The sequence below is a fragment of the Pseudogymnoascus verrucosus genome (assembly GCF_001662655.1).
Source record: "Pseudogymnoascus verrucosus strain UAMH 10579 unplaced genomic scaffold scaffold_83, whole genome shotgun sequence".
Taxonomy (NCBI): domain Eukaryota; kingdom Fungi; phylum Ascomycota; class Leotiomycetes; order Thelebolales; family Thelebolaceae; genus Pseudogymnoascus; species Pseudogymnoascus verrucosus.
The window spans coordinates 1-27,675 of record NW_017263734.1 but is presented as its reverse complement, the minus strand read 5'-3'; the positions used below and the strand labels follow the sequence as shown (position 1 = coordinate 27,675).

Below are 27,675 nucleotides of genomic sequence, written 5' to 3'. Positions count from 1 at the left end.
CTCCCCAACCACCCCGGAAAATGGGCGAGGGGTGCGTTGGAGGCTTGCATGGCGGGTGAAACTTAAAACGTGGGGCACATCAATGTTCTTGGGTTTGCACCAATAGGCGGCGTACGTACAAACTATAAAGATTTGCCGAAGATTTATTAACGGCCGAGACAGCATGTAATCCTAGCCTGCACCCCGCATAGTCTAGCTTTCTAGTGCCAACTTAATACCGCCGCAGGGCCTGCGACATATAAGGCAGGAACCACTTCCGTCTAGAACGCACTGCAACCCCACGGGGTAAACTAGCGGCACTACTTTCTAAGAGCAAGCCGCCTGGGCCGAGGCACGGTCCTGTAAGATTTGCAATGTTTGTCGATGAGGCACATAAACAAAGGACCGACTAGAAGCTTTAAACCTGATAACGGGCCGACTGGGTACGGCACGTGGATAACGGCCCGACCAACTAGGTAACATGTAGATGGCGGGGTCGATTTTTAGCGCGCTAGACGAGGAAGGGACCCAGCGTGAATATCATTCTCACTAACGCAAGTAAATGAATTCCAAGCCGCGGAAATTTCTCGCTCGGTCAAATGTGATGATTTGGACGATTCTAAATGATGGCCTAACTACTAGGTAGCAAGCTCGTGCTTAGGATTTCCCATTGAACATTGTCCCATCTCGTACGAACGAAGACATATAATAGGTAGATGTTCTCTCCTTCCTCTTCATCATACAGCAGTCAATATTACCAAGTTTGTTCTATTCTGTTGTGTGTGTTCTCTGTACTCCTAAGCCCTTGACACTGTTGGTGTAAAAGTTTCCGCGAAGGCTCCGAAACCTCCATCATGGCACGCAAGACCGGCCTCGCTCCAGCCGTGGCGCTGATAGCCGCGGGCCTCATGGTCGTGACCCCTCCTGTCGTCAATGCCTCACCGCCCGGCACCAAGGACGTCACTGCCGTCCTTTTCGAGTGGAACTTTAACTCCGTAGCCAAGGAGTGCACCAACACTATCGGTCCCGCCGGCTACGGATATGTTCAGGTCTCTCCGCCCGCCGAGCATATTCAGGGCGCGCAGTGGTGGACCTCGTACCAGCCTGTGTCGTACAAGATTGCCGGCCGCCTCGGCGACCGCACGTCCTTCCAGAACATGATTAATACCTGCCACGGAGCCGGCGTCAAGGTCGTCGTCGACACCGTCATTAACCACATGTCCGCCGGCAGTGGCACTGGCACCGGTGGAACGTCGTACACCAAGTACAACTACCCGGGCCTGTACTCCTCCTACGACTTCGACGACTGCACCGCGCAGGTCTCCAACTACGCTGACCGTTTCAACGTCCAGCACTGCGAACTTGTCGGCCTGTCCGACCTGGACACCAACGAGGAGTACCCCCGCAAGGCTATCTCCGGCTACATAAACGACCTGATCAGTCTCGGCGTCGACGGCTTCCGCGTCGACGGCGCCAAGCACATAGCAACCGAAGACCTTGCCAATATCAAGTCCCGCCTGGCCAACCCGGCCGCGTACTGGAAGCAGGAAGTCATCTATGGCGCTGGGGAGGCCGTCCAGCCCACAGAATACACCGGAAACGGCGACGTCCAGGAGTTCCGCTACGCCTACGACCTCAAGCGTGTCTTCAACAGCGAGAAGCTCGCCTATCTAAGCAACTTCGGGGAGGGCTGGGGCTACTTGGGCAGCTCTGTCGCCGCCGTCTTCGTCGACAACCACGACACGGAGCGCAACGGTGCCACTCTCAATTACAAGGACAATGCCAAGTACACGCTGGCTTCCGTCTTCATGCTCGCCCACCCCTACGGCGCCCCGGATGTTCACTCCGGCTACGAATTCTCCGACAACGACGCTGGACCACCTAACAACGGCGCTGTCAGCGCCTGCTGGCAGAACGGGTGGAAATGTCAGCACGCCTGGGCGGAGATCATGCGCATGGTCGCCTTCCGCAACGCCGTCCGCGGCCAAGCGCTGACAAACTGGTGGGACAATGGCAACAATGCCATCGGTTTCGGACGCGGTAGCAAGGGATACGTCGCCATTAACCACGAATCGGGTTCCGTGACCCAGACATTCCAAACTTCACTGTCTGCAGGGACGTACTGCAATGTCCAGAGCAACACCTACGTTACGGTGAATTCGAGCGGCCAGTTCACCGCCACCCTGGCCTCCGATACTGCGCTGGCCATCTACGCTGGGAAGACATCCTGCTGAGAGCCTGTCCTACCTGCTAGGTGACTTGTCTAGGACCTTTATGGCAGGAAACTCAGTATCTCCATTAGTAGTAGCCCAAACACGGTGTCAAGCCTCAGGTACTCTTGGAATATATTTCTTACTTCCACGCGCTTGTTTTTGGTGGCGTTTTGTGAGGGTGCATTGTTAAACCTAGGTCGACATATTCTATGAATTATATGAGCTCTGATCAAAATATTCCTGCTTCGAATAAAAAGCTGTGACCCCCTAATCAAGCTCACGTGATATTTTGGGATTTGTGATATGACGAAGCCAGTTTGAAAAATAACTGGGTCCGATTTGTTAGCGAAATATACTTTGTAGACCCTTGAGATCCTAACTCCACTGATTTATCACCATATCTCTTTGTGGTGCGCCTGCCGATTAACAAAACCAGTAGTGCTTTTTTAATCTGCTAGGTTCAATGCTACTGAGTTAGTATGGACACGCCAGTGACATCCACTCCAAATTCCGAGGACGAGACGCCGGAAGGCCGGAGTCGTAAACGCACTGCTAAGGCAAAGGCGTGTGATTCTTGTTATAAAAGAAAGGTACTAGGATTTGCGGATATCCTTTTGTAATTAAGGTCTGAAGATTTACAAATAATAACCACGTACCTTAGATAAAATGTGACACCAACGCCCTGCAATGCAACTGGTGCAAGCATCACAATCTTCAATGCACTTTCGACAGAATTCCTCCAGCAAACCGGAAGAAAAAGATTCGAGAGTATGGCCCTCCCCTTCCATTATATCTAGATTTTGCTAGTCAGTGTTGCTAAATATTAAATTAGTGGATATAGTAGGGACACAGAGTTGGCCGAACGCATCGAAAGGATTGAGAATCTCCTCAGTCAAAAGTTAGGGTCTGAAGAATCTAGTACGTATAACTTTTTAATACTTGTTCTTTCTCTTTCTAAAAATTATATTCGTGCCCACTCTTTATCTGCAAATTTTGTTCCCAAGGAAGGAAGAGAGGAGTAAAAAATTCAAGTTCTCGCCATCTTTCTCCTTTGCCAGCAATTAACTTGTTTATAGGACGCGATACCAACAAAAGCCCCTCTGCCATTACAAAAATTGGCACAAGAATTACGCCAAGATTCTCTTCATCTTTAGGAAACCTGCATTTTGCTGGATTCAAGCTTAGAGAGATCAGTTCGTACAATAGCATCCCCTTGTTCTTGCCGGAGGGCCAGCAATGGATCAAATCACGCACAGGCCAGACAGTTGCGTTAGAGAAATTCTACGCATTTGGACCACCGTGGCAGAACCAGCGCAGCCTTCATATGAACTCGGTCCCTAGGGACATGCAATTCCTGCAGGACAGCGTCCACCTTCCTGACAGAGAGATCGTTGAAGAATTAGCCCTGGAATACAGCTCACACATTTTGTCCCTTGTGTTCCCTACTATCGATAAAGTCTTGTTTAAAGATACAATAAATCTTGCCTACCAGCAAGGAAGTTTGCAGCCTACCGGGAATGCCAGCGCAAAGGCATGCATCTATGCATTTCTCGCCTTTGTATCCATATTCAACGTTCATAGTGGTGGAAGTAGCACAGGGCTACCGCTAGACAGCGAGGCATATGCTTGGAAGGCTCAAAGCTTAGCCGCCCCGGCTCTTCAAGACATAACAACAGACTTGCTGCAAACAGCTATAATGCTAGTTAGTAACCTTGCTTTCATATTCTCATGTTTTTCTCTGTCCGATGATGTCCTTGCTCTCTGAAGATAACACCACTCTTACTAAGCAAACTCTGTTCTTCGTCATGGGATTTTTAGTAATGTTTAAGATATTTTGCTTTTATCTCTCACCTGTGACTAACCTTTGGTGTCTAGTCAATATACCAACTCTTTGGTGGCAATCAGCAATCTGCAGCCGTCATGAATTCGATAGCTGCTCGTTTTGCCTTCATGCTGGGTGCTCATACTTTACATGATCCAACTATTGCTAGTCAAACGTCGTCTTCCGCTGAAATTGTATCCCGAACCAAAAATCATCGTCGGAATTTGTTTTGGCTTTGTTATACGTTTGACAAGGAACTATCTCTGCGAACTGGACAGCCTCCATCGATGAACGACGAACACTGCGACCTTACCCTTCCTCCAGGTTATTTAGATCGACTATACGCAAATCAATATTCCAACTCTTCCTCTCGTGATATCCCCTTATTCCCGGGCGATCTGCGTTTGACCATGATCAAATCAAGAGCGTACAACTCTCTCTATTCAGCCCGAGCTCTACAAAAATCCGATGCCGAACTTTTAAGAGACATACGAGAACTCGACAACGACCTAGAGAGATGGAGAATATCATTACCTCTGGGGTTTAGGCCTACTATATCATTTTCACACGACACACCGGCCGATAGTGAGATGGACATGCAAGTTGTGGTATCGCGGCTGGCCTACCATCACTGCGTGGCTATAATACATGAAGCTAGCGGTCGATGCAAGGCCTGGGCTGATGGTCAGAGTAGTGTCATGGAAGGAGTGAGTTCAAGTCTCGAATTAGCAGTAGAAGCGAGTCGATCATCGATTTTATACCTACATACGGCGCAGCATGTTCTCGAAGATGATTGTTTCTGGTACGTTGTTTCAAGCATCCATTCTCAACTTCTGATAGACCTTTACTGTTGTTACAGTCGCTAAAACCTACCTAGGATGATTCTTTTCTATCCAATGTCGGCTCTATTGACAATATTTTGCAATATCCTTCTAAACCCTCTAGACCCGCAGGCAGCTCAAGATTTAGAGTTGATCAGCAAGGCACCTGATTTGATTAAGGGAATGCCTATCCGTCAACCCACCATGGATGAGCTCTTCCATATTAATCTTGTAGATGAGTTCATTGCGGAGTTAAGAAGGCTGGGAAAGTGCGCTATTAGCAAAGCTAAACAGGAGAATCTCGATCATAATAATTAGGTGTGTAATGGTATACAGGTTATAGAACCCAACGCGTCATCAGATTTTGATAGTTAGTATAAACTATGGCTTTCTAGCCTCAAAATGGAAATATACAGGTAAGGCATCTTTTAGAACTTTGACTGGTATTTCTGTCCAGTTAGACAGTCCGAAACAACAATATTCTAGCCGTACGTATGACTACGATAATTGACTTGTGCCGTTTTAGCGACCTGATTTTGTCTTAACTATATGACATTATAGCTAACCTCCATAAATTGATTGGATATAAAATGGCGAATTTCGCGATTGGCTGGCTTTACGAGGCTGTAACGATATCGAAGCACCAATTTGCATAGTCGCCAGCACTGAAGGTGCTAGTGCTACCAATTCCTACTGTACGGGTCGAGTTTACTCGTTACGGAGTAATCGTCGTATCCAACCTTGAGCAGAGCGAGAAGTTGGATACGACGATTAGCGTGGATAGTCGCAAGTCACCAAACCGCTCCTCCTTAACAAAACCAACACAATTCATAATTCAACGGCAGGGACTCCTATATCAAATGCCCGTGAGTGGCTCGCAGAAAATCCCCCTGAGGCTTGCTGTTGCTTGACGACATTTTGTCATGGGTGCATGCCCCTACAACCTCACGCCGGGGCCTCGGGGTCCTCGGTGCCGTTGCCAAGGTGGCGGGCCCTTGGGCGTCCACCCCCCAAAAATGCCTTAAAAGTTAGCGGCTCCTCGATCTCCGCTTAGTAAGCCATGGCCTTGCCAGACTTGACTAAGCGGGCATTCGGGAGAGATTCGGGCATACCTAAGATCCCCGAAACCGATGACTAAGCGGAACCAAGGATTATCGCCTCCGTTGGATCGGCTTCCATTGGTTTGATATTGGCCCTGAGATTCCCGTTTTGAAGGTGGTATCTAATTTAGGAAAGTATGGAGTGAGATATCCATTGTTACTCATAGGAAAACGGGCCCGGAACTTATAGATATCGCGGAACTTATCGACACGGCGTTGTCTATAAGTTCCGGCCCCGTTTTCCTGTGGAGAAAAAATGTAGGCAAGAAGGAAGACACCCTGGAGTCAGCTCCACTGAGATTGGCACTGTCAGACTCCTCAACACTGGTTGATCTATATTATAAATTTGTAGGCTGCCCGGCTCAGCCGCCAGCTAGAGATATAAATGGATAGACGACCGCCCCCTCCGGATTTTTACTTGGTTTGATTCTACGTTGTGCTGTACTCCTGCTTCGACCATGGGAACCCCAGCCTCAGATATCAAGTCGCCAAGCGAGGCGGTAAACAAATCCGAGACTCAAAGTGTCGTTACACTCTTAGAGCCAACCGGGGCTAATGAGAAAGCCGGAAGCATCAAAACAAACGACTGGAAGCTGTCTGGGAGAGTAGAGGAGTTACATCGGCGTGATGTTGAGTCCGGCTTTAAAGGTCGACAGTTGGGTGTGACATGGCAAAATCTATCAGTTGAGGTTGTCAGTGCGGATGCGGCTGTCAGCGAAAATGTTTTCTCCCAGTTTAATATCTTGGAAAAGATCAAGGAATCTCGACATAAACCGGCATTGAAGACGATTCTGGATAACAGCCATGGCTGTGTGAAGCCCGGAGAGATGCTTTTGGTCCTGGGCCGTCCCGGGTCTGGATGTACCACCCTGCTGAAGATGCTTGCTAATAGACGTGCTGGATACTCTTCCTGCACGGGCAATGTGCAGTATGGCTCCATGAATGCTAAGGAGGCAGAGCAATATCGTGGCCAGATCGTGATGAACACTGAAGAAGAGCTTTTTTTCCCGACTTTGACTGTCGGCCAGACCATGGACTTCGCTACTCGGCTTAAGGTCCCTTTCAAGCTTCCCAATGGAGTCGACTCTTCGCAACAATCCCAAAAAGAGAGGAAGCAGTTCCTTCTTGAGTCTATGGGCATCGAGCACACAAATGACACTAAGGTCGGAAACGAATTCGTTCGCGGAGTGTCTGGAGGTGAGAGGAAGCGTGTATCGATCATCGAAACTCTCGCGACAAACGCCTCCGTCTTCTGTTGGGACAATAGCACGCGTGGTTTGGATGCAAGTTCAGCTCTCGATTACACAAAGGCAGTGCGGGCGTTGACTGATACTCTTGGAATTGCCTCCATTGTCACGTTATACCAAGCTGGTAACGGAATCTACAATCTCTTCGATAAAGCCCTTGTGCTCGATGGCGGAAAACAGATATACTACGGCCCAACAAAAGACGCCCAGCCATTCATGGAGGATCTTGGATTCATCTGCGGAAACGGGGCCAATGTAGCCGACTATCTTACAGGAGTCACGGTGCCAACAGAGCGAGAAATACGAGATGGCTACGAGAATAGCTTCCCGAGGAATGCTACCGTGCTTCTCGCTGAGTATGAGAAATCACAAATACGGGAGCGGATGGCGGCAGAGTCCGACTATCCAAACACTGCACAAGCCAAGGCGTGGACGGAGGAGTTTAAACAAGCAGTGGCAGAGGAGAAACACAAGCGCCTTCCAGCCTCGAGTTCTTTCACAACAAGCTTTCCACAACAGGTTACAGCTTGTATCACCCGGCAATATCAGATCATATGGGGAGATAAGGCCACTTTTCTCATCAAGCAAATTTCCACTCTCGTGCAGGCCTTGATTTCCGGTTCGCTGTTTTACAACGCACCGAACAACTCCGGTGGTCTCTTCATCAAATCCGGCGCCCTCTTCTTTGCGTTGCTCTACAACAGTTTGATGGCCATGTCAGAAGTGACCGACTCTTTCAGCGGACGGCCCGTTCTGATCAAGCATAAACAATTCGCATATTTCCACCCAGCAGCATTCTGCATTGCACAGATCGCAGCAGATATTCCAGTCATTCTGTTCCAAGTCAGCATTTTCTCGATCGTCCTCTATTTCATGGTGGGCCTAACAGCCACCGCTTCGGCTTTCTTCACATTTTGGATTATCGTGGTAGCGACAACCATGTGTATGACCGCCATGTTCCGAGGGATTGGTGCCGCCTTCTCCACGTTTGACGGAGCCTCTAAAGTTTCAGGCTTCCTTGTATCTGCGTTGATCATGTACACAGGATACATGATCACAAAACCGGAGATGCATCCATGGTTTGTGTGGATATATTGGATTGACCCCCTGGCCTACGGTTTCTCAGCTTTACTGTCTAATGAATTTCATGGCAAAACAATCCCGTGTATTGGCCCAAATCTCGTTCCCAACGGTGCCACATACACAGACTCCGCTTACCAGTCATGTGCGGGCGTTGGGGGTGCAGTTCAAGGCCAGGTTACACTTACGGGCGATCAATATCTTGGTTCTCTCAGCTACAGCTATTCAACTATGTGGAGGAACTTCGGAATCGTTTGGGCTTGGTGGTTCTTTTTTGTCGTTATCACCATTGTTGCGACAACAAAATGGCGCGCCGCATCAGACAGTGGCCCATCTCTGCTGATTCCCCGAGAGTCCACGAAAGAGTTTAAGGCTGTTAAAGTTGACGAGGAAGCACAGGTTCGGAAAGAGACACCCGCCGGAAGTTCTTCTGGAACTGTTGTTGAGAATGATAATGTCGATGAAGAACTGATTCGCAACACTTCCGTCTTCACCTGGAAGAACCTGTCGTATACGGTCAAGACACCTTCTGGAGATCGCGTTCTTCTAGATGATGTTCAGGGGTGGGTCAAGCCTGGCATGCTCGGAGCTCTAATGGGCTCTTCTGGTGCTGGTAAGACGACGCTGCTTGATGTGCTAGCCCAACGAAAAACAGACGGGACGATTAAGGGGTCTATTTTGGTCGATGGACGTGATGTCCCTATCTCGTTCCAGAGGTCCGCTGGATACTGCGAACAGCTCGATGTACATGAACCGTTTGCCACCGTCCGAGAAGCCTTGGAATTCTCCGCCCTTCTCCGTCAGTCTCGCGATACTCCAAGAGAGGAGAAGCTAAAGTACGTCAACATTATCATTGACCTACTAGAGCTGCACGACATTGCCGACACCCTCATTGGGCAGGTTGGTGCCGGTCTATCTGTAGAGCAGAGGAAACGTGTCACGATCGGTGTCGAACTTGTCTCAAAGCCCAGTATCCTCATATTCTTAGACGAGCCCACATCTGGCTTGGACGGCCAATCCGCATACAACACTGTCCGATTTCTGAGGAAGCTCGCAGATGTCGGCCAAGCAGTTCTAGTGACAATTCATCAACCTTCAGCTCAGTTGTTTGCACAGTTCGATACGCTCTTGCTTCTCGCTAAAGGGGGGAAGTCTGTTTACTTTGGCGATATTGGGTACCAGGCACAGACTATCAAGGAGTACTTCGGACGCTATGGAGCCCCATGCCCCTTGGAGGCAAATCCAGCAGAACACATGATCGACGTTGTATCTGGCCATTTGTCTCAGGGTAGGGACTGGAACAAGATCTGGTTAGAGTCACCGGAACATGAACGTGTCACTAAAGAGCTAGACAATATCATTAAGGACGCGGCAGCCAAACCCCCTGGTACAATTGACGACGGCCACGAATTCGCCATGTCTCTATGGGAGCAGACTAAGATCGTTAGCCAACGGATGAACGTGTCTCTATACCGCAATACAGACTATGTGAACAACAAATTTGCATTGCACATCGGATCTGCATTGTTCAATGGGTTTTCATTCTGGATGATCGGTGACAGCGTCAGCGATCTACAGCTCGCGTTGTTCACGATCTTCAATTTCATCTTTGTAGCGCCTGGTGTAATTAACCAGCTCCAGCCGCTCTTCATCGAACGACGCAGCATCTACGAGGCCCGAGAGAAGAAGTCCAAGATGTATTCGTGGATTGCATTTGTTACCGGCTTGGTTACCTCTGAGGTCCCGTATCTCTGCGTTTGCGCCGTACTCTACTTTGTGTGCTGGTACTACACCGTCGGCTTCTCCAGCGACTCTAACAAAGCCGGTGCGACCTTGTTCGTCATGCTTATGTACGAGTTCATCTACACCGGTATTGGTCAGTTCATCGCTGCATACGCACCTAACGCAACTTTTGCCTCACTCTGCAACCCCGTTATTATCGGTACCCTCGTGTCCTTCTGCGGAGTCCTAGTCCCATACGCACAGATCCAGAGCTTCTGGAGGTACTGGATATACTACCTCAATCCTTTCAACTATCTGATGGGTAGCATGCTAGTATTTGATATCTACGATAAGACGGTCAATTGTTCCGAGCGAGAATTCGCCATATTCGATACACCAAACGGAACAACCTGCGCATCATACCTGTCAGATTATCTCCAGGGAATGGGTTCTGGAGCAAACCTCGTCAACCCAGACGCGACCTCGGGCTGCAAAGTCTGCCAGTACCGACAGGGCAGCGACTACCTTTACACTATCAACCTAAAGGACTACTACTACGGCTGGAGAGATGCTGCCATCGTCGTCATCTTCGCGATCAGCTCGTACAGCATGGTTTACCTTCTAATGAGGCTGAGGACTAAAGCTACTAAGAAGGCCGAATAGTCGACCTGTCATTACATATGTTTCTATAACATACAAACTTTTCTTTTTTTTATTGCTTATGTTATGGCCTTTTTTTTTTTTGTCATTAAGAGTGGCATTTACAACGCACTAATTAGTATGGTTAACATATTTCATGAAACATTATATAGGTATAGACTTTAGATTGGGGATTAGGCGCTTGAGATAGATATCAAAAGATTCTAACTGCTATGGCAGTTAGTTTATTACACGTTTGGTGCCATGTGTTTGTATCGCATATAGTCTTCCGTATTCATCGGATTATAACTTGCTCGCCTTGTGTTCGGGTATTCTCTTCTCCACGAACGCCCTTACGCCACCTCTCATATTCTCTCCCTGATCCAGTCTTGGAAACCATTTCTCTTCGAATTTTCATATATCGGATGGTGTAGCAGTAGTAGTAATAGTTATCTTCTGGTCTATTCATGCCTCACTCGGTAGCCTCAATATATTACCTCGCTCCATGGATATGATTCTGGCCTTAAGATTCTGGCTAGATAAGGCCACTACAAACGAAAACCCGTGATGTTACTGTAGTTGGCAATTACTCAGTTACCCAAAAGAGAGGTATTAAAGTGATGAGTCACGGACTCAACTAAATAAATATCTCTATTAACAAGCCTTCCTTTTTCATCCCCGAAACAATCATCATCGACAGTGAACTGCACACTAATCATGTCCACCCCAACCCGTCTCCAATACGAGACACTGGATGTCTTCACCACCTCCCGCTACGCCGGCAATCCCCTAGGTGTTGTTCGCATACCACCAGGAAACACTCTAACGCAGGCCCAGAAGCAGACTATCGCTCGGGAATTTAACTATTCCGAGACCATATTCATCCATGAGTCGGAAGATCAAGGGGCTGCGGAGCACAGAATTGATATCTTCATGACCGATGCCGAGTTACCATTTGCTGGGCACCCAACGATAGGGGCAGCCCATATCCTTTCAGCCCATCAATCATCAAGCTCCGACTCTGGAATCGGCAGAAAGATCATCACCAAAGCGGGTCCGATCCCGTATAAGTTTGATGCCGAGCGGGGCATGGCGTTCATCGAGGTCCCTCATGATTTCCACGCCCACAGCCATCAACTGTCCCCCGAGGAAGCCGCTGGGGCCGGAGTTCCAGCTTCCCTAGCGAAAAAAATCCTCGGACCATTATCGGTCGTCTCAATCGTCAAGGAACTCACTTTCGTCATGGTGGAGCTCCCCTCAAATGAGGTCCTGTCAACCGTCTCCGGGTCGGTCGACGCCACCAAGCTCCGCGGCAACCTGGACCATCCCTGGTTCACTGGCGGTCTGCTGGGGACATGGTATTTTGTCAACAACGGCCGCAAAGAAGACGGGACGGTGCAGATTAGTGCGAGGATGGTGACGAATTTGGGTGCGTTGGAGGATCCGGCGACAGGGAGCGCGGCGTCGGCGTTCTCGGTTTTTTGGGCGAAGAAGGTGTTGAGTGAGGGGGGAAAGAGTGCGTCTGACAGTACCTCTATAACCACCTCGTTTGAGATTAAACAGGGCGTTGATATGGGAAGACCGAGCGAGATCAAGACGGAGGTTGAGCTTGAGAAGGGGACGGGGGATGTAAAGAGGGTTGTGTTAGGAGGATCGGCAGTGCAGGTTATGAAGGGGGAGATTGTAGTTTAGGGGGGTATGTTAACGCCTAGGTTTGAACAACTAGAACTAATTCGAAAATTAGAGCCATGTAGGTAAATAACATAGCGCCGTTAGTGAACTAATTTAGCACACGGATATAGCCTCATGATCGCCGTCATATTACTTCTTCCAACTCATTATATAAAAATAATCCCCTATTTCAAGCTGAACGCACTAAGCCCCATCCCATATCTTCCCTTCTCTAATAATTTTCAGCTTCCAGCTCACCGCAGCAGTGTTGCCCGAGTAGTACTCGCCGTGAGTACTACTCGCCGAATACCCCGAGTACTACTCTACTCGGTGATATTTTCGAGTACTCGAGTATTCGCCGAGTAGTTCTCCGAATACTCGAATACTGCCGCCCTTGGCAAAGAGGGGTAATATAGATCGTAGAATAGATAATAATTGAAGCTTCTGTATTACTTCCTGTAATGAGTGACTCTTCGCTGTCGCCGGTGCCGGCTGAGTATCAGTCTGATACTTTAGAGCTGCCGCCCCTTATTCTAATGCCCCTTATTTCGATGCCGCATATGCCTCTACGGCTTCAATTACCTAATTCTACTTTAATCCTCTTTTCTAAAGGACTATTCTACTGTACTTTATTAGATATAGTACCTACTAGAATTCAATACTAATGCCGTTAAATCAATTATAGATATACGTAGAGCCAGCCACTAAAGAACCAGACAACGAGCAATCTATAGAAGCATCTTAAGAAGCAGCACCCATCGGTGCATGCAGAATATGAAATATCCTTAATTCGAAGCTCATCAACGCCCTCTACTTCTACTTCTGCTTTCTTCTAGCCCCGCTAAGCACCTATTAACGCACTAAGTTCGTTGAAATATAGAGAGCTTGTTCTCTCTTTCATAGTATCAAATAACCTACCATTACGCCTTATTAAAAGCCAATCGTTCTGGCAATTATTCTTAAGTATTAGCAGAGTAAGTAATACTAATATCCATTAATTAGTTCTATTGCGAAGGATTATGTAGCTATTCTATCTACCTCAGCGGACTCGGAACGAGTATTTAGTGTTAGTGGTGATATTATTACAAAGAAATGGAACCGATTATCACCTTCTACACTTAGATATCTACTCTGCCTACGGAATTAGGGTGTTTTATCACAAGGCGACGACGAAGACAGCGGCGACGATGTAGATAATGAGAGTTAGAATAGTAAAAAAAAACAGTATTATATCAATATCTATTTAAAGCTCGAGTACTACTCGAGGTATTCGAGTACTGGTATTCGAATACCAGTACTCGAGCTTCAATTTTGAGTACTCTACTCGAGCATCCTCGAGTAGTACTCAGAGCGGTATTCGGGCAACACTGCACCGCAGCAATAGGAAAGTGTCCCCTTAACCTCAAATCCGTGATTAGATATAGAACCCGCAAACTCCCGACAATATCAACGTTTCTTATCAAGTCAAAGACGCTACATTGCACTACTCAATCATCAAAAGCTCCACCACATCACAATTCACCCTCATCCCCTTCACCAACCCCCACAGACTAATCTAGCACACCCCTGGCTCTCTAAATATCCCCTAGCACACCCATATGCCACGGATGCACGCCTCAAACATACCTTACCAACATGCCACATAAATTTTCCACGGTTCGAAAAGGGTCGTTCCGTCCTCCTCGAGTTGGTTGCTCTTTCCTCAGTTAAGGGGTCGCTCTTTCCCGTTTTACACGGTCGCTCCTTCCTTAGTTAATGGGGCCGCTCCTTCCTTCTCGTATCGATCGTTCGAACCACCAGGATGGTAGTCCTCCGCCCACTCACACGGCGAGGTAATGGATTGAATCGTCGCTCATCATCATTTAGGGACCTTGAAAGCGGGGTTAGAGGAGAAGAACTCATGATTATGATGAGAATGTGTTGTTTGTGAAGCCAGATCAAAGGCTGGGATTATACGAGTAGTTATAGGCACCAGGATGCACTCTCACATACCATGGGCGCCTATTTCCGACAATGTGTTGGAAATACAATCTTGCACGCGACTAAGTACTGGAAACATTGCACTCATTATCTGAGATTAAAACTTGTATTCTAACCAACATTTATATAGTATGTGGTGCACACCCGTGCACACTCGTACACACATTACAGCGGAAATGCGCAGATGTGCGTGTGCTGAGTCGAGATAGTCGGCACGTCCTTTTGTTAGTTCTCCAAAATGATCCATAGAGCGTCGTGGCGCGAACGAAGCGAACAGCTACAAACCATGCAACCCTGGGGAACCACCCAAACCTTAAATCCTCTCTTTAACGACAACTTTCATGATCACAACGGCTTCAATTCGCGACATATGATACCCAGGAGTAACAGATACATGCTGTAGATGTGCTGCAAGCCAGCTTCTCCATTATAATTCTTACAGGATGAATGGCCCCGTCACAGCCTCGTCCCTAGATGCAGGTAATGCCTCCCCTACCTACCCTCACCCCCCCACCGTCCAGCAGCTCACCTCTCTCGACACAGCCGACTACGACCCAATTGACGATCTCAACACCATCTTCTCCCATCCCTCAACCCTCAGCTCCGTCGGTGCCGTCGGCGCCGCCCTCCAAACCCGCCAAGATGCCCTCGACACCTCCATAAACGCCTTAACAGGCACCCTCGCCGCCCCCCGCGCCTCCTCCTCCCTCGACCGCATGTCCTCCGCCAAAACCGAACTCGACCAGCTCTTCCGCAAGATCGAGTCAGTCCGCAGCCGCGCCCTCGAGACCGAGCATACAATCACCAGCATGACAGCCGACATCAAGCGACTCGACCACACCAAGCGGAACCTGACGCTCTCCATGACAGCGCTGAAGCGGCTACAGATGCTGACCACAGCATACGAGCAGCTGCGCGGCCTGGCGAAGAGCAGGCAGTACCGCGAGTGTGCGGGCCTGCTGCAGGCGGTGCTGCAGCTCATGGCGCACTTCCGGAGCTATCGCAGTATCGACCAGATCGCGACGCTGAGTCGGAATGTGGCGGATCTGCAGCGGGAGTTGGGGGAGCAGGTGTGTGAGGACTTTGAGATGGCGTTTGCGAAGGGGGAGGTGGGTGGGAAGAGGGGGATGTTGAAGGAGGCGTGTTTGGTTATGGATGCGCTTGGGGATACGGCGAGGGCGAGGTTGATTACGTGGTATTGCAATACGATGCTGAGAGAGTATAGGCAGGTCTTTAGGGGGAATGATGAGGCGGGAAGTCTGGATAATATTGGGAGGCGATATAGTTGGTTCAAGAGGATGTGGAAGACCTACGATGACGAGCATGCGGCTATCTTCCCCCTCAGCTGGAGAGTCAACGAGATGCTCGCGAACGCCTTCTGCGAAGGGACCAGAGAAGACTACAAAGCGATCCTCGAGAAAAGCACAAGGCGCACAGACGGCAACACCCTCGACGTCAGCCTCCTCCTCCGCTGCCTCCAGGAAACCCTCGACTTCGAGCACAGCCTCGAAGCCAAGTTCGCCAGCGACCCCCGCGCCTCCCTCGACACCCTCAACTCCGAAGAGCGCGCACACACCTTCGACGGCTCCATCTCCCAGGCCTTTGAGCCCTATCTCAGCCTGTGGGTCGAGTCGCGCGACAAGCAACTCGCTTCCATGATCCCTACATACCGCAATCAGCCCCCCTTAGCCGAGGACGAGGAGTTCCACGCCCACTCCGTCCTCGCGTCATCCATTGAGCTGTTCCACTTCTACAAAGTCACCCTCGCGCAGTGCGCCAAGCTATCCACCAGCGACCGCCTCCTCGACCTCTCTCGCACATTCGCAAAGTACCTCGACGAATACGCCCACGCCGTCCTCCTCCCCATGCTCTCCCGCTCCTCGCCCGCCCCCCCCAACCTCAACGACGCGATCCTCGTCCTCAACACAGCAGACTACTGGCACACCAACAGCACGCAACTAGCCGACACCCTGCGCCGTCGCATCGACGCCGATCTCGCCCCTAAAGTCGACTTCGCGCCGCAGGCAGACACATTCATGGGCGTCGCCTCAGCGGCACTAGTTGCGCTAGCTAGACGTGTGGATGCTGCCGCGGAGCCGGCGTGGAGGGAGATGCGGAATACGAATTGGAGCCGTATGGAGAGCGTGGGGGATCAATCGAGTTATGTGGGTGAGCTTGTGAGGAGGGTGGAGGCGAGTGCGGGGGAGACGTTGGCGCTGTTGCAGAAACCGGGGTATGCGAGGGCGTTTGCGGATAAGGTTGTTGAGGGGGTGGTGCAGGCTTATGTGGGGACTATTGTTGCTTGTCGGCCGATTTCTGAGGTGGGAGCTGAGCAGGTATGTGTTCCTTTTTTTTTCTTTCTGACCCTGCCACCCTCCCTCTCCCTGATTCAGCAAAGTCGAGACTAACACTCCCCAGCTACTCCTCGACAAATACGTCCTAACATCCTCCCTCACCTCCCTCCTCCCCCCCAACCCCTCCTTCCAAAAACGCGTCGCCCTCTCCCTCGCCCGCCTCGACCCCCTCCTCAAAACCCTCCAAGTGCGCCCCTCCCCCCCCGAAGCCCTCGTGCAAGCATACCTAATCCACATCCACGACCGTTCCGACTCCAATTTCCGCAAAGTCCTAGATCTGAAGGGCGTCCGGCGTTCCGAAATCGGGTCGTTGATCGAGTTATTCGGCGTCCATAGAGCGAGTGCGAAGGACGATGATGGGGGAGGGGGATTGGTGGATGTTGACCCCTTCCTGGGGGGACTGAGTCTGGTGGCTGTCCAAACGCCGCCGAATGCGCAGGCGGCGGCGGCGGCGGCGTTTGGGGAGAAGATACTGGGGGTGGCGAGGGAGGGGGTGGGGATTGGGGAGGAGGGGGAGGGGAATTTGAGGGGGATTGGGAAGTTTTTTAGGAGGGATATTAGTGCGTTTGGGGGACGGTTTGGGAGGGGGGGTGGGGAGGGGGAGGGGAAGTGAGGGGGGAGGGGAGGGGAAATGGGAGGTGGGAGGTGGTGTGTGTGGTGATTGTGGTGGGTGCGGTAAAATTAGGGGTATTATTATTTATATATAGACAGGTGTTGTTAGTATGGTGGGTATATCTACACAAACAAATTCCACCAGCGCCCACAACTATCAAAACATATCCCGACATACACATCGCCCAAATATAACATCGCCAAACCAGATCTCGCCAAATTCAAACGAAACGCTCACGCCTTATCCTCCCACTGCCTCGTAGCCTCCAACTCCGCATCCCCCTGCCCCTTGCTCCTCCCGCCATGAAACCTCCCCTCCCTCCCCATCTTCCTCTCCGTCCCCCACTTCCTCACCCACACCGCCCCCTGCACAAGTAGGAAGATAACCACTATCCCCGCCGCGATCCCCAGGACGTACCCTGCTAGCATCCCCCTCCCATTTCCCGGGTCGAGGAAGGAGTACACGTAGATCCCGCGGGTGTAGTGCGTTAGATACGCTAATGCTAGGTAGAGCGCGAGGATCAGGATTAGGAAGGGGAGGTGAATCCAGGGGGGGCGAGAGGTGCGCGGGATGATGAGCTCGAAGAGGGCGAAGAGGGAGTTGAGCGCGTGTTGGGAGATGTTGGTCCAGCGCGGGTAGGGGGTGGGGAACCAAGATGAGTATAGAACCGCCCAGTACACGATCGTCACCAAGAAGGGGTAGCAGATAATCGTCGTGTAGAGGAGGGAGTGTAGCGCCTGGAGGGGACGGGGGAAGTGCGCTAGGAGAGGGGTGCCGTGGCGCGCGTAGCTGAGGGTGTGGAGGGAGGCGAAGAGGAAGTAGAATGCTAGACCCCAGTAGGTGAGGATTGTGAAGTAGGAGAAGGATAATGAGGCTGCTTCGCTGCCGCCGTAGGAGGGTTGCACGCCGGTGAAGATGAGGTTGAAGATTAGGACGAAGAAGGCGTAGAAACTCTGTGGGGGGAGAGGGGGTTAGCTGGAGTTTGTGACGGTGGGGAGAGAGGGAAGGGGGGGAATGGGGAGGGCCAGGAAAGGGGGGGACGAACGAAGAATGCGCGGAAGAAGAAGAGCGCCCACGGCGTGATGAGCCAGGATGTCTCGAAGCGGTGGGAGGAGTCGAAGAGGTCGGGGCTGAGGGAGAAGATGCGCCGGAGGGCGGACATGGTGGGTGGTTATGTGGTTGTGTTTCGTGCGCCTCTGTGTGTTGTCTTGAGGGTGGTCGTGTGTGCGTTTTGAGGATTTGGTCGATCGCCCAACGGGGGATGGCTGGCTGTCGAGGCAGGGGGGGGACAATGCGCCGCGCACGATCGTGCGGAGGAGGGTTATAGGTGTTCGCTCGGACGGAAGTGTATCAAGATCTCGTATCTTCTGTTGTTCTGAACCAGAACTTCTAGTGTCGACGCGCGCGCGTGCTCTTCACAGGACAGTGGCTGTCGTGTGCTGCTGGCGTTGCTGGCGGAGTGCGCCAGTGGGGTGTGGTGGTGGTGTGGTGTCAGGAGAGCGCGACAAGAGACATGCTCGGTCTTATATGTAAGTCTTAGAGTACTGGATAGTAGTGAGACAGTAAGGATGAAAATTATTGAATAGTTAGTGATAGTAGTGATAGTAGTCTGGTCTATTATACACTTTTTAGGAATGATGTGTTGGTGATGATCTCAGTGTTGTGGTGTGTTGTGGTTCGTTGTCTCAGTTCGCAGTACGATCATTGGGTTGGAGTCTGGGTTGGGGATACCATGTCTCGTACCACTGAAATAGAGCTGGTCAGGTACATTTCATCCCCAGTCTATAGTCGGTCCAGATCAGGCAACGGGTAGGAAGTATTTTAGTGTTTCCGTTATTTGTCGATAGTTGGATCCGTTGGATCGTTGGACCCTGGATTTGTTTGTTGGCGTTGAACCCTTTTATTTACTTCCAAATCAGCCACTTATATGCACTTATAGCAACTTAAAATGCAGCTATAATGCAACTTATTTGGTAGAAGACGGTACGGAAAGTATGGTCGTTGGTGGTGGAGACGGGTACTGTGGACCTGTCATTACCGTTATTGTTTACTGTTTACATGTAGCTAGCTACCAAGTATTCAATATTCAATGGATTTAATTTCTAATTTATACGAAAGGAAATGTATTAACAGATGGTAATATACGTGGTACTATGCGTAATATGGTAATTGGTAATATAGTAAATATGGCAACATCCGTCCTTCTACAGGGGACTCTATAGTAGAATCACAAGTAAGACCCAAAACGATTCTATATTGATCTACATTGGGCTTCGATCAAAAGAAAATGTCCGCGAATGCCCACGAATGCCCACGATCCCCTTCCCAATTGGCCCTTCCCCCCCCCTTCCCCCCTCTCTCTAATCCCCCCCCCATCTACCCCATCTGGAGTAACTCTTATTACTCCCTCCCCTACCTTATCGTCGTCGTCGTCCTTCCATGTGAACCTTGCGCACTCTAACCCCCTCTAAAATAATTACGACGTCGTAGTCGTTATTAAACACCCGCCAAGTTTATCCCGTTACCATCCATCGTCTGTCTGTCTCTCTTTGGTCGGATTCAGGGGAAAATACAAAACTGGTCAATCCAGGAACTTACCAATACGAAAGTAGTAGTGCGCTCGGAATTTCGCCGATCAACTACTACTTACACTTCCTTACTATTATTAGCCGACCACATTCTCAGCCTCGAGCTCCAAATCTACGCGTCGAAACGTCCGAACGTCCAAACGAAACGACCCAAGCTCCAAACCCTGGAAATCTGCAACGGTCAGGTCAGAAGGAACGACGACAACGACGGCGGCAGAGCAGAGATCGGGGCGCGAAGAACGAATACAGGATTACAGCACAGTTACATTCGTCTCGATTGACCTGTGTTATAAGGGATACAAAGGTTACCCGATACCACCGCGCGCACACCTGGAGCTACACCACCTCCCTCCCTCCCTCCCTCCCTCCCTCCCTCTCCCGCCAAACCTCACCTCACCCCCAGGAACGAATTCAAGCCGATAAACCCTCCACGCGACAAACCCACACCCACAAACACCCAACTGCAGCTCCCCGTGGCGCACCAAGGTCTTCCATGTAGTACCGCCCCACGCTGCCAACCATGGCCACGCCCGCAGTCACGTCGCACGACGCGGCGGCGATCGACATCCACCCGCTAGAGACATCCTTCAGCATGTTCGATTCGAGAGCCTCGCTCGACCTCTCATTCGGGGATTTCGCCATCAACAGACTCGATCCGCGATTCAGCATGATGTCGTTTGGTGGGAGCACGTCGGGGGATGATAGACGCAGTAGTGTTGGGTCGGCGCGCGACGAGCCGCAGGGGCACGATGGCGATGTGCGCCCAGGTCTGCTGGCGGTTGAGGGGGATGGTTTGCAGAATGATGGGAGGCGTCAGAGTTTGGCGTCTATACAGGAGGAACCTACACAAGTCGACGGGAATGGCCGCAACCTTACGCCTATTCGTGAGGATTCAGCGCCCAAGAGAGACAACCAAACAGATATTGCGCCTAGCGCCAGCTACCAACAACCACAGAAGGAATACGAACACCCCAGTGTTATGTTCATCCATGAGCTTCCCGCGGAGAACTACGATCTGGATCCAACACCTATTCCTACCCCTCCGCAGGAACTTCCAGCACAGACCAACGAGCCGTCAAGGAACCTTATGTCTGTATATGACGATGCAGTCCCGGATGATAGGCGCCAAAGTACTACCTCTACGAATGAGAGTCTAACTGAAGCTAATGGCAGGCGCCGTAGCATTGTCTCGCTCCATAAAGATTATGTCCCAAACGACGAGATTCGTTTGAGCGTCATTTCAATTCATGATGATGATGACGGCGAGCGCCCGGTCACCCAACCCCGTGAAACTCAGGTCCCAATACATCCAATTGAGTCAATGCAGGCGGCATTCGAGGAATCTATGCTCGATGCCTTTGACAATGACGATCCTCCTTTGAAGCCTATCCTCGGCAACGCAGCCGAGAGACGGAAGGCATTGCTTGATCAGGACATCTCTGCGGAGACCCACGCGGGGAAGTGGAAGCAGAAGCCGGGCCAGAGATATCACGAGCTATGGAAGATCATGTCTCAGATATCATTCGGCATTTACCTCTTACTAAACGGCCTGGCAAGAGACGACGAGCAAGCCCTTACTATCCTGCAAGGGCACGTGGATGAGGTTGATGGGTTTTTAGAGACGACTCTGGAGGATTTCGATCTTGCCCAGGAGGATATTGATGAGAGGCTGAAGAACCTTAGGATGCCTCTGGAGAACATTAGCGTCTTTGAAGATATGATGGAGGACAGGGACTTCAGGAACCAGATCGTATCCGGAAACGAGACCATTGAGCACATCATCACGCGGACAGCGGCAGCAATGAAAGATTCGCTCCGAAACGTGCAGCAAGGCATGGAAGCAACAAGAGAAGTTGCTGGGTATATGGCTGAAGAAAAGGCCCGCCATCGATGGCAGGCAGAACGCCCCGAAATGAAAGAGGTGTTTGATGCCATGAAGGGAAATGCCGATGGGTGGTACAAAGCATATGTGTCCTTGCAGACGAAGGGCAACAAACTTGGCGTAGCACTGGTGCAACTCGGATCCATCGTTGCAGAAATCGACAAGCGCGCTGGCGAGATTAGTCGAAATGCAAGAGTGCGTAATCAATCTTCCCATCCCCTCTCCCCCTCTCCCCTGAATCCACCTGCTAACAATCCCACAGTTCAGCATCGCTATGTCCCCCCGCCAATCCATCAAGCAAACATCCATCACCTCCCCCCCCTCCTCCCCGCGCCACTCCTCCCGCCCCTCCCGCGCCTCCCTCCGCTCGGGCCCCTCAACCCGCTCGCGCGCCTCAATGGCCAAAGAACTTCCCTCAAACCCCAGCATGATCACGCCCGCCATCCGCGCCACCCTCCCGGCCTTCCAACTCGTCCAAGAGCGCGAAGAATCTCCCGACCGCGACTCCAGCTCCATCTCCGACCCCGAGCTGCAGGAGCCCCAATTCCTCACCCTGGAACCGAGAACTTACACCCCACCCCCGCTGACACCACGCGCCTATTCCGCGGGTCCACCACCTAGTTCACGCCTCCCTACACCCCCCGACGTCCAAGAGCGCGTCGAATCCGCCCCACCTATCGCGCGCAAATCCTCCCTCCGCGAGCGCCTCTCCCTAACGCGCAAAGCAGCCCCAGCACCGCTTCTCAACATCCCATCCCACCACAACGCCAACCCCAGCCCAGCACACACTCCCGCCATTCTCCAAATCCGGCGTCCCCCTTCCAACATGGAGCTCCGCCGCCCTCCACCTCTCCATTCTGGCGCTACCCCCAACTCCCCCCGCTCCCTCTCCAACCCCACCACCACCGGTCTGGGTCTCGACTCAGCGTACTACTCGGACCCGAATCGCGTTTCGGTCGTCGGGACACCGAGCCAGGAGTATCACCAATTCATCGCCTCTGCGCAGACGCGTCATGATTACGGGTCTACGTATGTCATGACGCCGAGGTCGGAACAGCAGCATTTTCACCCCGTGCAGGCGTCGCCGCATTCCCCGCTTCAACGGCCGTGGACTGCGGCGCCGACGCAGAGGTTGCCGCCGGGGAGGAGTGGTGGGGTGGCGTCGGCGCAGTATAATAGCTACGGCAGCAGTTACGGGAATACGACTAATAGTTACAACGGTGGGAGGGAGAGCAGGATGAACGGCAGCGGTAGCGTGTACCCCAGCAACATGTCACAGATGACGCTTGCCAGCCAGGTGACAGTGGGGGTGGATGAGCAGGGGAAGAAGGTGAAGAAGAAGCGGAGCGGGTTCGGGTGGTTGAAGAAGGCGTTTAGTTTAAGTGAGGAGGAGAAGAGGGAGTTTGAGGAGGCGAGGAGGAGGAGGGATGTTGTGGATGGTGGGGGGCCGAGGGAGAGGATCTTTTTGGATGGGAGGAGAGTTAATCGTTGATTGTCTGCTTCTGCGCGCTCATCTAGGGGGCTGAGGAGATTGACGAACCATCACACCACACACACACATTTACCCCTTTTTCCCCCCAACCCAAACCTGTTTTTTTTTTGTCATCACACCACCTTTTCTGCTTCTTAGCATACCATCTATAGCGTCGGCGTTGCCATTTTTGTTTGTTTTAGCTTCTTGCTTTTTTTTTTCATCACACTTTTAAGCCAGCGGAGCGGTGCTTGGTTCTTTTTTTTTGTTTCTGCTTTTGCGTTTTTCGCTTCGTGTACATTAGATATCCTAGGGACTAAAACGGGGGGGGAGGTTGCATTTGGCATGGTGGGGTTGCTTTTACATAATGATGAGGGGGAAGTGGTAATATGATAACGATGATGAGGCCAATTAATTCATTGCAGTGCAGTTCCGTTCCCTTCTTTCTGTTTTTGCGGTGCACTAATGTCCGCGACATTAGATGACCACCATACCTGACCAAGCTGGGGATGAAAAGGGGGGTGTAAAAATAAAGATCACTTCCCCGCGCAGCTAAACCACCCCATTCAGCGCAATAGAACACATTGGGGGACTGGAGCACGCGGGTCTGGGCGGGCGGTTCGCTTTGGATTGGAAATTCAGAGTGTGGGTGGTGTGAGAGTACTGTGTCTTGAAGGGCGCTGAATAAGTGGTTTGAAGGGTTGGTGGGTGGTCGTTACTGGGTGGTGGTGGTGGTGATGAGGTAGGTGCTTAGCGGTATGGTGTTTTGCAAACGAGGGCTGAAAAGGGGGGGCTGTCACTGTTCGTGACTACCCTACCGGGGGGGCAACGTATTCGGCGAGGGGTGACGAGGCCGGTCTGGGGAATACCGGGCTGTTTTAGCTAAGATTCCTGCGGTTAGTTGGCTTGTGCACTGGTTTGAAGAGTGTCGTGGATTTTGGGGGAGGGTTTGACTCGTATTGTTGAAGGTGTGGAATAGGGGGTAGGGGATAGATGGTGATATGTAAGGAATAGTAAGGATCGAGTATTAAATAGCTGTCTTTAAGGATAGTTCTAATAGGGTGGAGTAAACTTAGTATATATATACAGCTCTATGTGTTAACACTATAACTAAATAAATATCATATATAGTTAATTCCAGTATACTATGCGACGGCAAGCAGGGCGCGGTTTCCAGCGTCCTGTCTCGTCTCTAGTAACTAATATCAGGTTGCAACATTATGGATTCTAGTAGACCTTACTAAAGTGTCGGCATCATCGCGTTTAGATTAGGGCGGATGGAACACACATGACAAGCCATGATTCTTGCCCATGCATGTGGGAATGTGGCTTAGCTAATGTCAAAAACACTTCACGACGGCAGCAACAATGATGACGGGTTAGGTAAGATTGCTGTAATTGCGTTGCATCTATGAAGCGGGGGGTTAATATGGGCTGATTAGGGTTGGATGAAGGAATCGGGAGAAGGAGCTGAGGCATGTTACGCGCTAAGGTCGAAAAACGTCGCTGTCGAATTCGTGTTTCCACCTTTAAGCCACTCGAGGCTTCAGCATGCTTGTCGATGAAGGCTCAGAATGCAAGGAACAGTCTATTTCCGTCAATCACTCCTTCGCCTGCCTGCGCACAGGCAAAGGGACATAGCGGAACGCTCTGGTACAGGCTTAGTCTCGGAGTCGCCGTTCTGCTTTGTAGCTAAAACAGTAACGTATTTCACAAGCGACTCGCCCACACAAGCGACTTGCCCACTAAAACACTAAAACGCGTCAACTTAACAAATGTAAACATGCCACAACCAACATAAGCCTAATCCTCTAATTAAGAGGATCAAATACTATTAGCTATTAATGCAATTTAAAAAGGCTAATTTCGAAGTGTTTAAGTAGCTGTAGCTTTGTATAATATCCCCTAAACGACCTTATGCAATTAGATTTATAGAATGGCTTCTTAATGCAATTCTATTCCTAAATTATAGAATCTGACTTTATACAAAGAGTCAGCTCTTGTTTAGTACATTCTTAACCTAGATTTATGTAGATTTCTACCCTAGCTATAAGCTATATAAGAAATAGCTAACTGTTACAGCTAAAACATACAACCTATATGCTATAGGATAGGGTAATAAGGTAAAATAGCTTGCAGCTAATTAGTAGCAGGAAATGGATGTAGAGATTGTAGGTAGCTTAGTTAATAAGGGCACCTTTAGGAAAAGGTACCTTTCTTAGAAGGTACCTAGCGAAAGAGAGGTGCCTATTAGGAAAGGTACCTATATAGAGTAAGGTGTTACAGCTAAAACATACAACTTATATGCCACAAGATAGAATAATAAGGTAAAATAGCTTGTAGCTAATTAGCAGCAGAAAATGGACGTAGAGATTATAGGTAGCTTAGTTAATGAGGGCACCTTTAGGAAAAGGTACCTTTCTTAGAAGGTACCTAGCAAAGGAGAGGTGCCTATAAGGAAAGGCACCTATATAGAGCAAGGTGCCTCCTTAGAAGGGCACCTAAGGGAATCAGTACTTATAATAAGTATAGCACCTCTTATAGAACATATATGTAATTAGATTAGTAGGAATAGTAAGAATAGTTAAAGAGTCTGCTATTCTAACTATTCCCTTTAGCACAACGCTACTATATAAGTAGATAGTTATTTCTTAGATAGGAGCTTCGTGCTCAACTTAATATAGTATTTTGTTATATACTATAACGTGTTTTATAAAAGCCTTTGTATCTAATCCCCTACCTCCTCTATTAAGTAAACTAACATAATAAAACCTTTATAAGTCTTATAGTTTAAGACCTAGTGTTACATAAGGTACCTCCTTAGAAAGGCACCTATAGGAATTAGTACCTATAATAAGTATAGCACCTCTTATAGGACACACACGTAATTAGATTAGTAGGAATAGTAAGAATAGTTAGAGAGTCTACTATTCTAACTATTCCCTTTAGCATAACGCTACTATATAAGTAGATAGTTATTCCTTAGATAGGAGCTTCGTACTTAACTTAATATAGTATTTTGTTATATACTATAACGTGTTTTATAAAAGCCTTTAGTGTCTAATCCCCTACCTCCTCTATTAAGTAAACCTATATAATAAAACCTTTATAAGTCTTATAGTTTAAGACCTAGCGTTACACTTTAAGCACTACTTCTATAAGGTACTAGCTTATATATAAAGTAACATGTCTGTTGTTAGTTTAAAGGGGAAGACTCCTACTACGCTAACTTTATCTTAAAGACCTATAACTAAGAACAAAGAGATGCTTAACATGCCTATAACATTAGAACTTAGGGAGGCCTTACATATTAAGCTCCTTAACACCTATTCTAGTAATTAAAAGGAACTTAAAGTGTTCCTACTATAGGTTAAACTATACTAGCACTTTAATAACAATAAGTTTCCTATAAGGGAAAGCTATACTCTATAGACTTTATCCTACCTTTAAGGAGAGGCCCTTTAATAGATTAAACCCTTCCTTAAGGACTACTTCTAACATAAAAGTACTAACAGGAGCATAGTAGCTACCTAAACTATGTTTAGTAGCTAGAAAGGATTCTATAAGGAGATCTAACGTATGTTTAGAGATATTAATAAGATTAAGACTATAGTAGAGTACCTATTTACGCTTAAACAGATAGGTAGCGCCCTTATGTACTCTATAGAATTCTAGAGATATAGCAATTAGATAGGATAGGACACTAGCGCGCTTATTAGCTACTACTAACATAGGCTAAAGAGCTATGTATATATAGAACTTACCTATTTAGAGTAACAACTAACGGACATAGTAACGCTAATTAAGTATATAGTCTAAATTAACAATTAGCTATACAAATTCTAGAAGGAACAACGGACCTATAATAAACCTAAGAAAAGTTATCCCTATTAAGGGAACGAAGGTAGATAATAGGAACAACACCTATAAGATAACTGTTAGTTAGATCTAATAGAACTTAATGCTATAATTAAACCTAGACAGCCCTATAACCTAAAAAGGGATAAGTAATTTAAAGAACAGCTTTATTTTAACTATAATAAGCTAGGCTATATAGCCTAAGACTATAGTGTAATGCTAGGCCTTAGACTATAAGACTTATAGAGGTTTCGTTACGTTAGTTTACTTAATAGAGGAGGTAGGGGATTAGACATAAAGGCTTCTATAAAACACATTATAGTATATAATAAAATACTATATTAAGTTAAGCACAAAGCTCCTATCTAAGGAATAACTATCTACTTATATAGTAGCGTTATACTAAAGGGAATAGTTAGAATAGTAGACTCTCTAACTATTCTTACTATTCCTACTAATCTAATTACGTATGTGTCCTATAAAAGGTACTACACTTATTATAGGTACTAATTCCTATAGGTGCCCTTCTAAGGAGGCACCTTACTCTATATAAGTGCCTTTCTTAATAGGCACCTCTCTTTTACTAGGTACCTTCTAAGAAAGGTACCTTTTCCTAAAGGTGCCCTTATTAACTA

General features: G+C 49.1%; 7 protein-coding genes across 7 annotated transcripts; 6 read left to right on the top strand and 1 right to left on the bottom strand.

Annotated features, from left to right (window-relative positions):
- The first annotated feature begins 544 nt into the window (after window positions 1-544).
- Window positions 545-2,415, top strand: VE01_10508 (uncharacterized protein). Its single transcript, XM_018279906.2, has one exon. It carries the CDS (start codon window positions 834-836, stop codon window positions 2,211-2,213), a length of 1,380 nt encoding a protein of 459 aa, XP_018125251.1. The 5' UTR covers window positions 545-833; the 3' UTR covers window positions 2,214-2,415.
- Window positions 2,416-2,557: 142 nt separating this feature from the next.
- On the top strand, window positions 2,558-5,321 carry VE01_10848 (uncharacterized protein). The gene is made up of 6 exons (XM_059464296.1): window positions 2,558-2,782; window positions 2,854-2,960; window positions 3,025-3,110; window positions 3,269-3,894; window positions 4,068-4,816; window positions 4,892-5,321. Exons 1-6 carry the CDS (start codon window positions 2,672-2,674, stop codon window positions 5,151-5,153), a joined length of 1,941 nt encoding a protein of 646 aa, XP_059320279.1. The 5' UTR covers window positions 2,558-2,671; the 3' UTR covers window positions 5,154-5,321.
- A 709-nt stretch (window positions 5,322-6,030) lies between these two features.
- VE01_10507 (uncharacterized protein) lies at window positions 6,031-10,873 on the top strand. Its single transcript, XM_018279905.2, has one exon. It carries the CDS (start codon window positions 6,394-6,396, stop codon window positions 10,645-10,647), a length of 4,254 nt encoding a protein of 1,417 aa, XP_018125236.1. The 5' UTR covers window positions 6,031-6,393; the 3' UTR covers window positions 10,648-10,873.
- A 353-nt stretch (window positions 10,874-11,226) lies between these two features.
- VE01_10506 (uncharacterized protein) lies at window positions 11,227-12,717 on the top strand. The gene has a single exon (XM_018279904.2). The coding sequence runs from the start codon at window positions 11,341-11,343 to the stop codon at window positions 12,313-12,315; it is 975 nt and encodes a 324-aa protein (XP_018125237.1). The 5' UTR covers window positions 11,227-11,340; the 3' UTR covers window positions 12,316-12,717.
- A 1,083-nt stretch (window positions 12,718-13,800) lies between these two features.
- Window positions 13,801-17,241, top strand: VPS53 (vacuolar sorting protein; the record flags this gene model as incomplete). The annotated part of the gene is made up of 4 exons (XM_059464160.1): window positions 13,801-14,098; window positions 14,161-14,754; window positions 14,818-16,610; window positions 16,693-17,241. The coding sequence occupies exons 2-4, from the start codon at window positions 14,718-14,720 to the stop codon at window positions 17,239-17,241; spliced, it is 2,379 nt and encodes a 792-aa protein (XP_059319232.1). The 5' UTR covers window positions 13,801-14,098; window positions 14,161-14,717.
- A 57-nt stretch (window positions 17,242-17,298) lies between these two features.
- On the bottom strand, window positions 17,299-19,164 carry VE01_10504 (uncharacterized protein). The gene is made up of 2 exons (XM_018279902.2): window positions 18,287-19,164; window positions 17,299-18,194 (listed from the first exon to the last, which is right to left on the bottom strand). The coding sequence occupies exons 1-2, from the start codon at window positions 18,401-18,403 to the stop codon at window positions 17,475-17,477; spliced, it is 837 nt and encodes a 278-aa protein (XP_018125235.1). The 5' UTR covers window positions 18,404-19,164; the 3' UTR covers window positions 17,299-17,474.
- Window positions 19,165-20,202: 1,038 nt separating this feature from the next.
- VE01_10503 (uncharacterized protein) lies at window positions 20,203-23,592 on the top strand. Its single transcript, XM_018279901.2, has 2 exons — window positions 20,203-21,906; window positions 21,974-23,592. The coding sequence occupies exons 1-2, from the start codon at window positions 20,350-20,352 to the stop codon at window positions 23,201-23,203; spliced, it is 2,787 nt and encodes a 928-aa protein (XP_018125252.1). The 5' UTR covers window positions 20,203-20,349; the 3' UTR covers window positions 23,204-23,592.
- The last annotated feature ends 4,083 nt before the right edge of the window (window positions 23,593-27,675 follow it).

Excerpts from the sequence above, each read along its gene's own strand:
- VE01_10504 (XM_018279902.2), bottom strand. The coding sequence starts at position 18,403 with ATGTCCGCCCTCCGGCGCATCTTCTCCCTCAGCCCCGACCTCTTCGAC. Across the intron at positions 18,195-18,286 it reads TCTTCTTCCGCGCATTCTTC|AGTTTCTACGCCTTCTTCGT; the intron begins GTTCGTCCCCCC and ends CTCCCCCCACAG.
- VE01_10506 (XM_018279904.2), top strand. The coding sequence starts at position 11,341 with ATGTCCACCCCAACCCGTCTCCAATACGAGACACTGGATGTCTTCACC.
- VE01_10503 (XM_018279901.2), top strand. The coding sequence starts at position 20,350 with ATGGCCACGCCCGCAGTCACGTCGCACGACGCGGCGGCGATCGACATC. Across the intron at positions 21,907-21,973 it reads AGATTAGTCGAAATGCAAGA|TTCAGCATCGCTATGTCCCC; the intron begins GTGCGTAATCAA and ends ACAATCCCACAG.
- VE01_10848 (XM_059464296.1), top strand. The coding sequence starts at position 2,672 with ATGGACACGCCAGTGACATCCACTCCAAATTCCGAGGACGAGACGCCG. Across the intron at positions 2,961-3,024 it reads CGGAAGAAAAAGATTCGAGA|TGGATATAGTAGGGACACAG; the intron begins GTATGGCCCTCC and ends ATATTAAATTAG. Across the intron at positions 3,111-3,268 it reads GTTAGGGTCTGAAGAATCTA|GACGCGATACCAACAAAAGC; the intron begins GTACGTATAACT and ends ACTTGTTTATAG.
- VE01_10508 (XM_018279906.2), top strand. The coding sequence starts at position 834 with ATGGCACGCAAGACCGGCCTCGCTCCAGCCGTGGCGCTGATAGCCGCG.
- VE01_10507 (XM_018279905.2), top strand. The coding sequence starts at position 6,394 with ATGGGAACCCCAGCCTCAGATATCAAGTCGCCAAGCGAGGCGGTAAAC.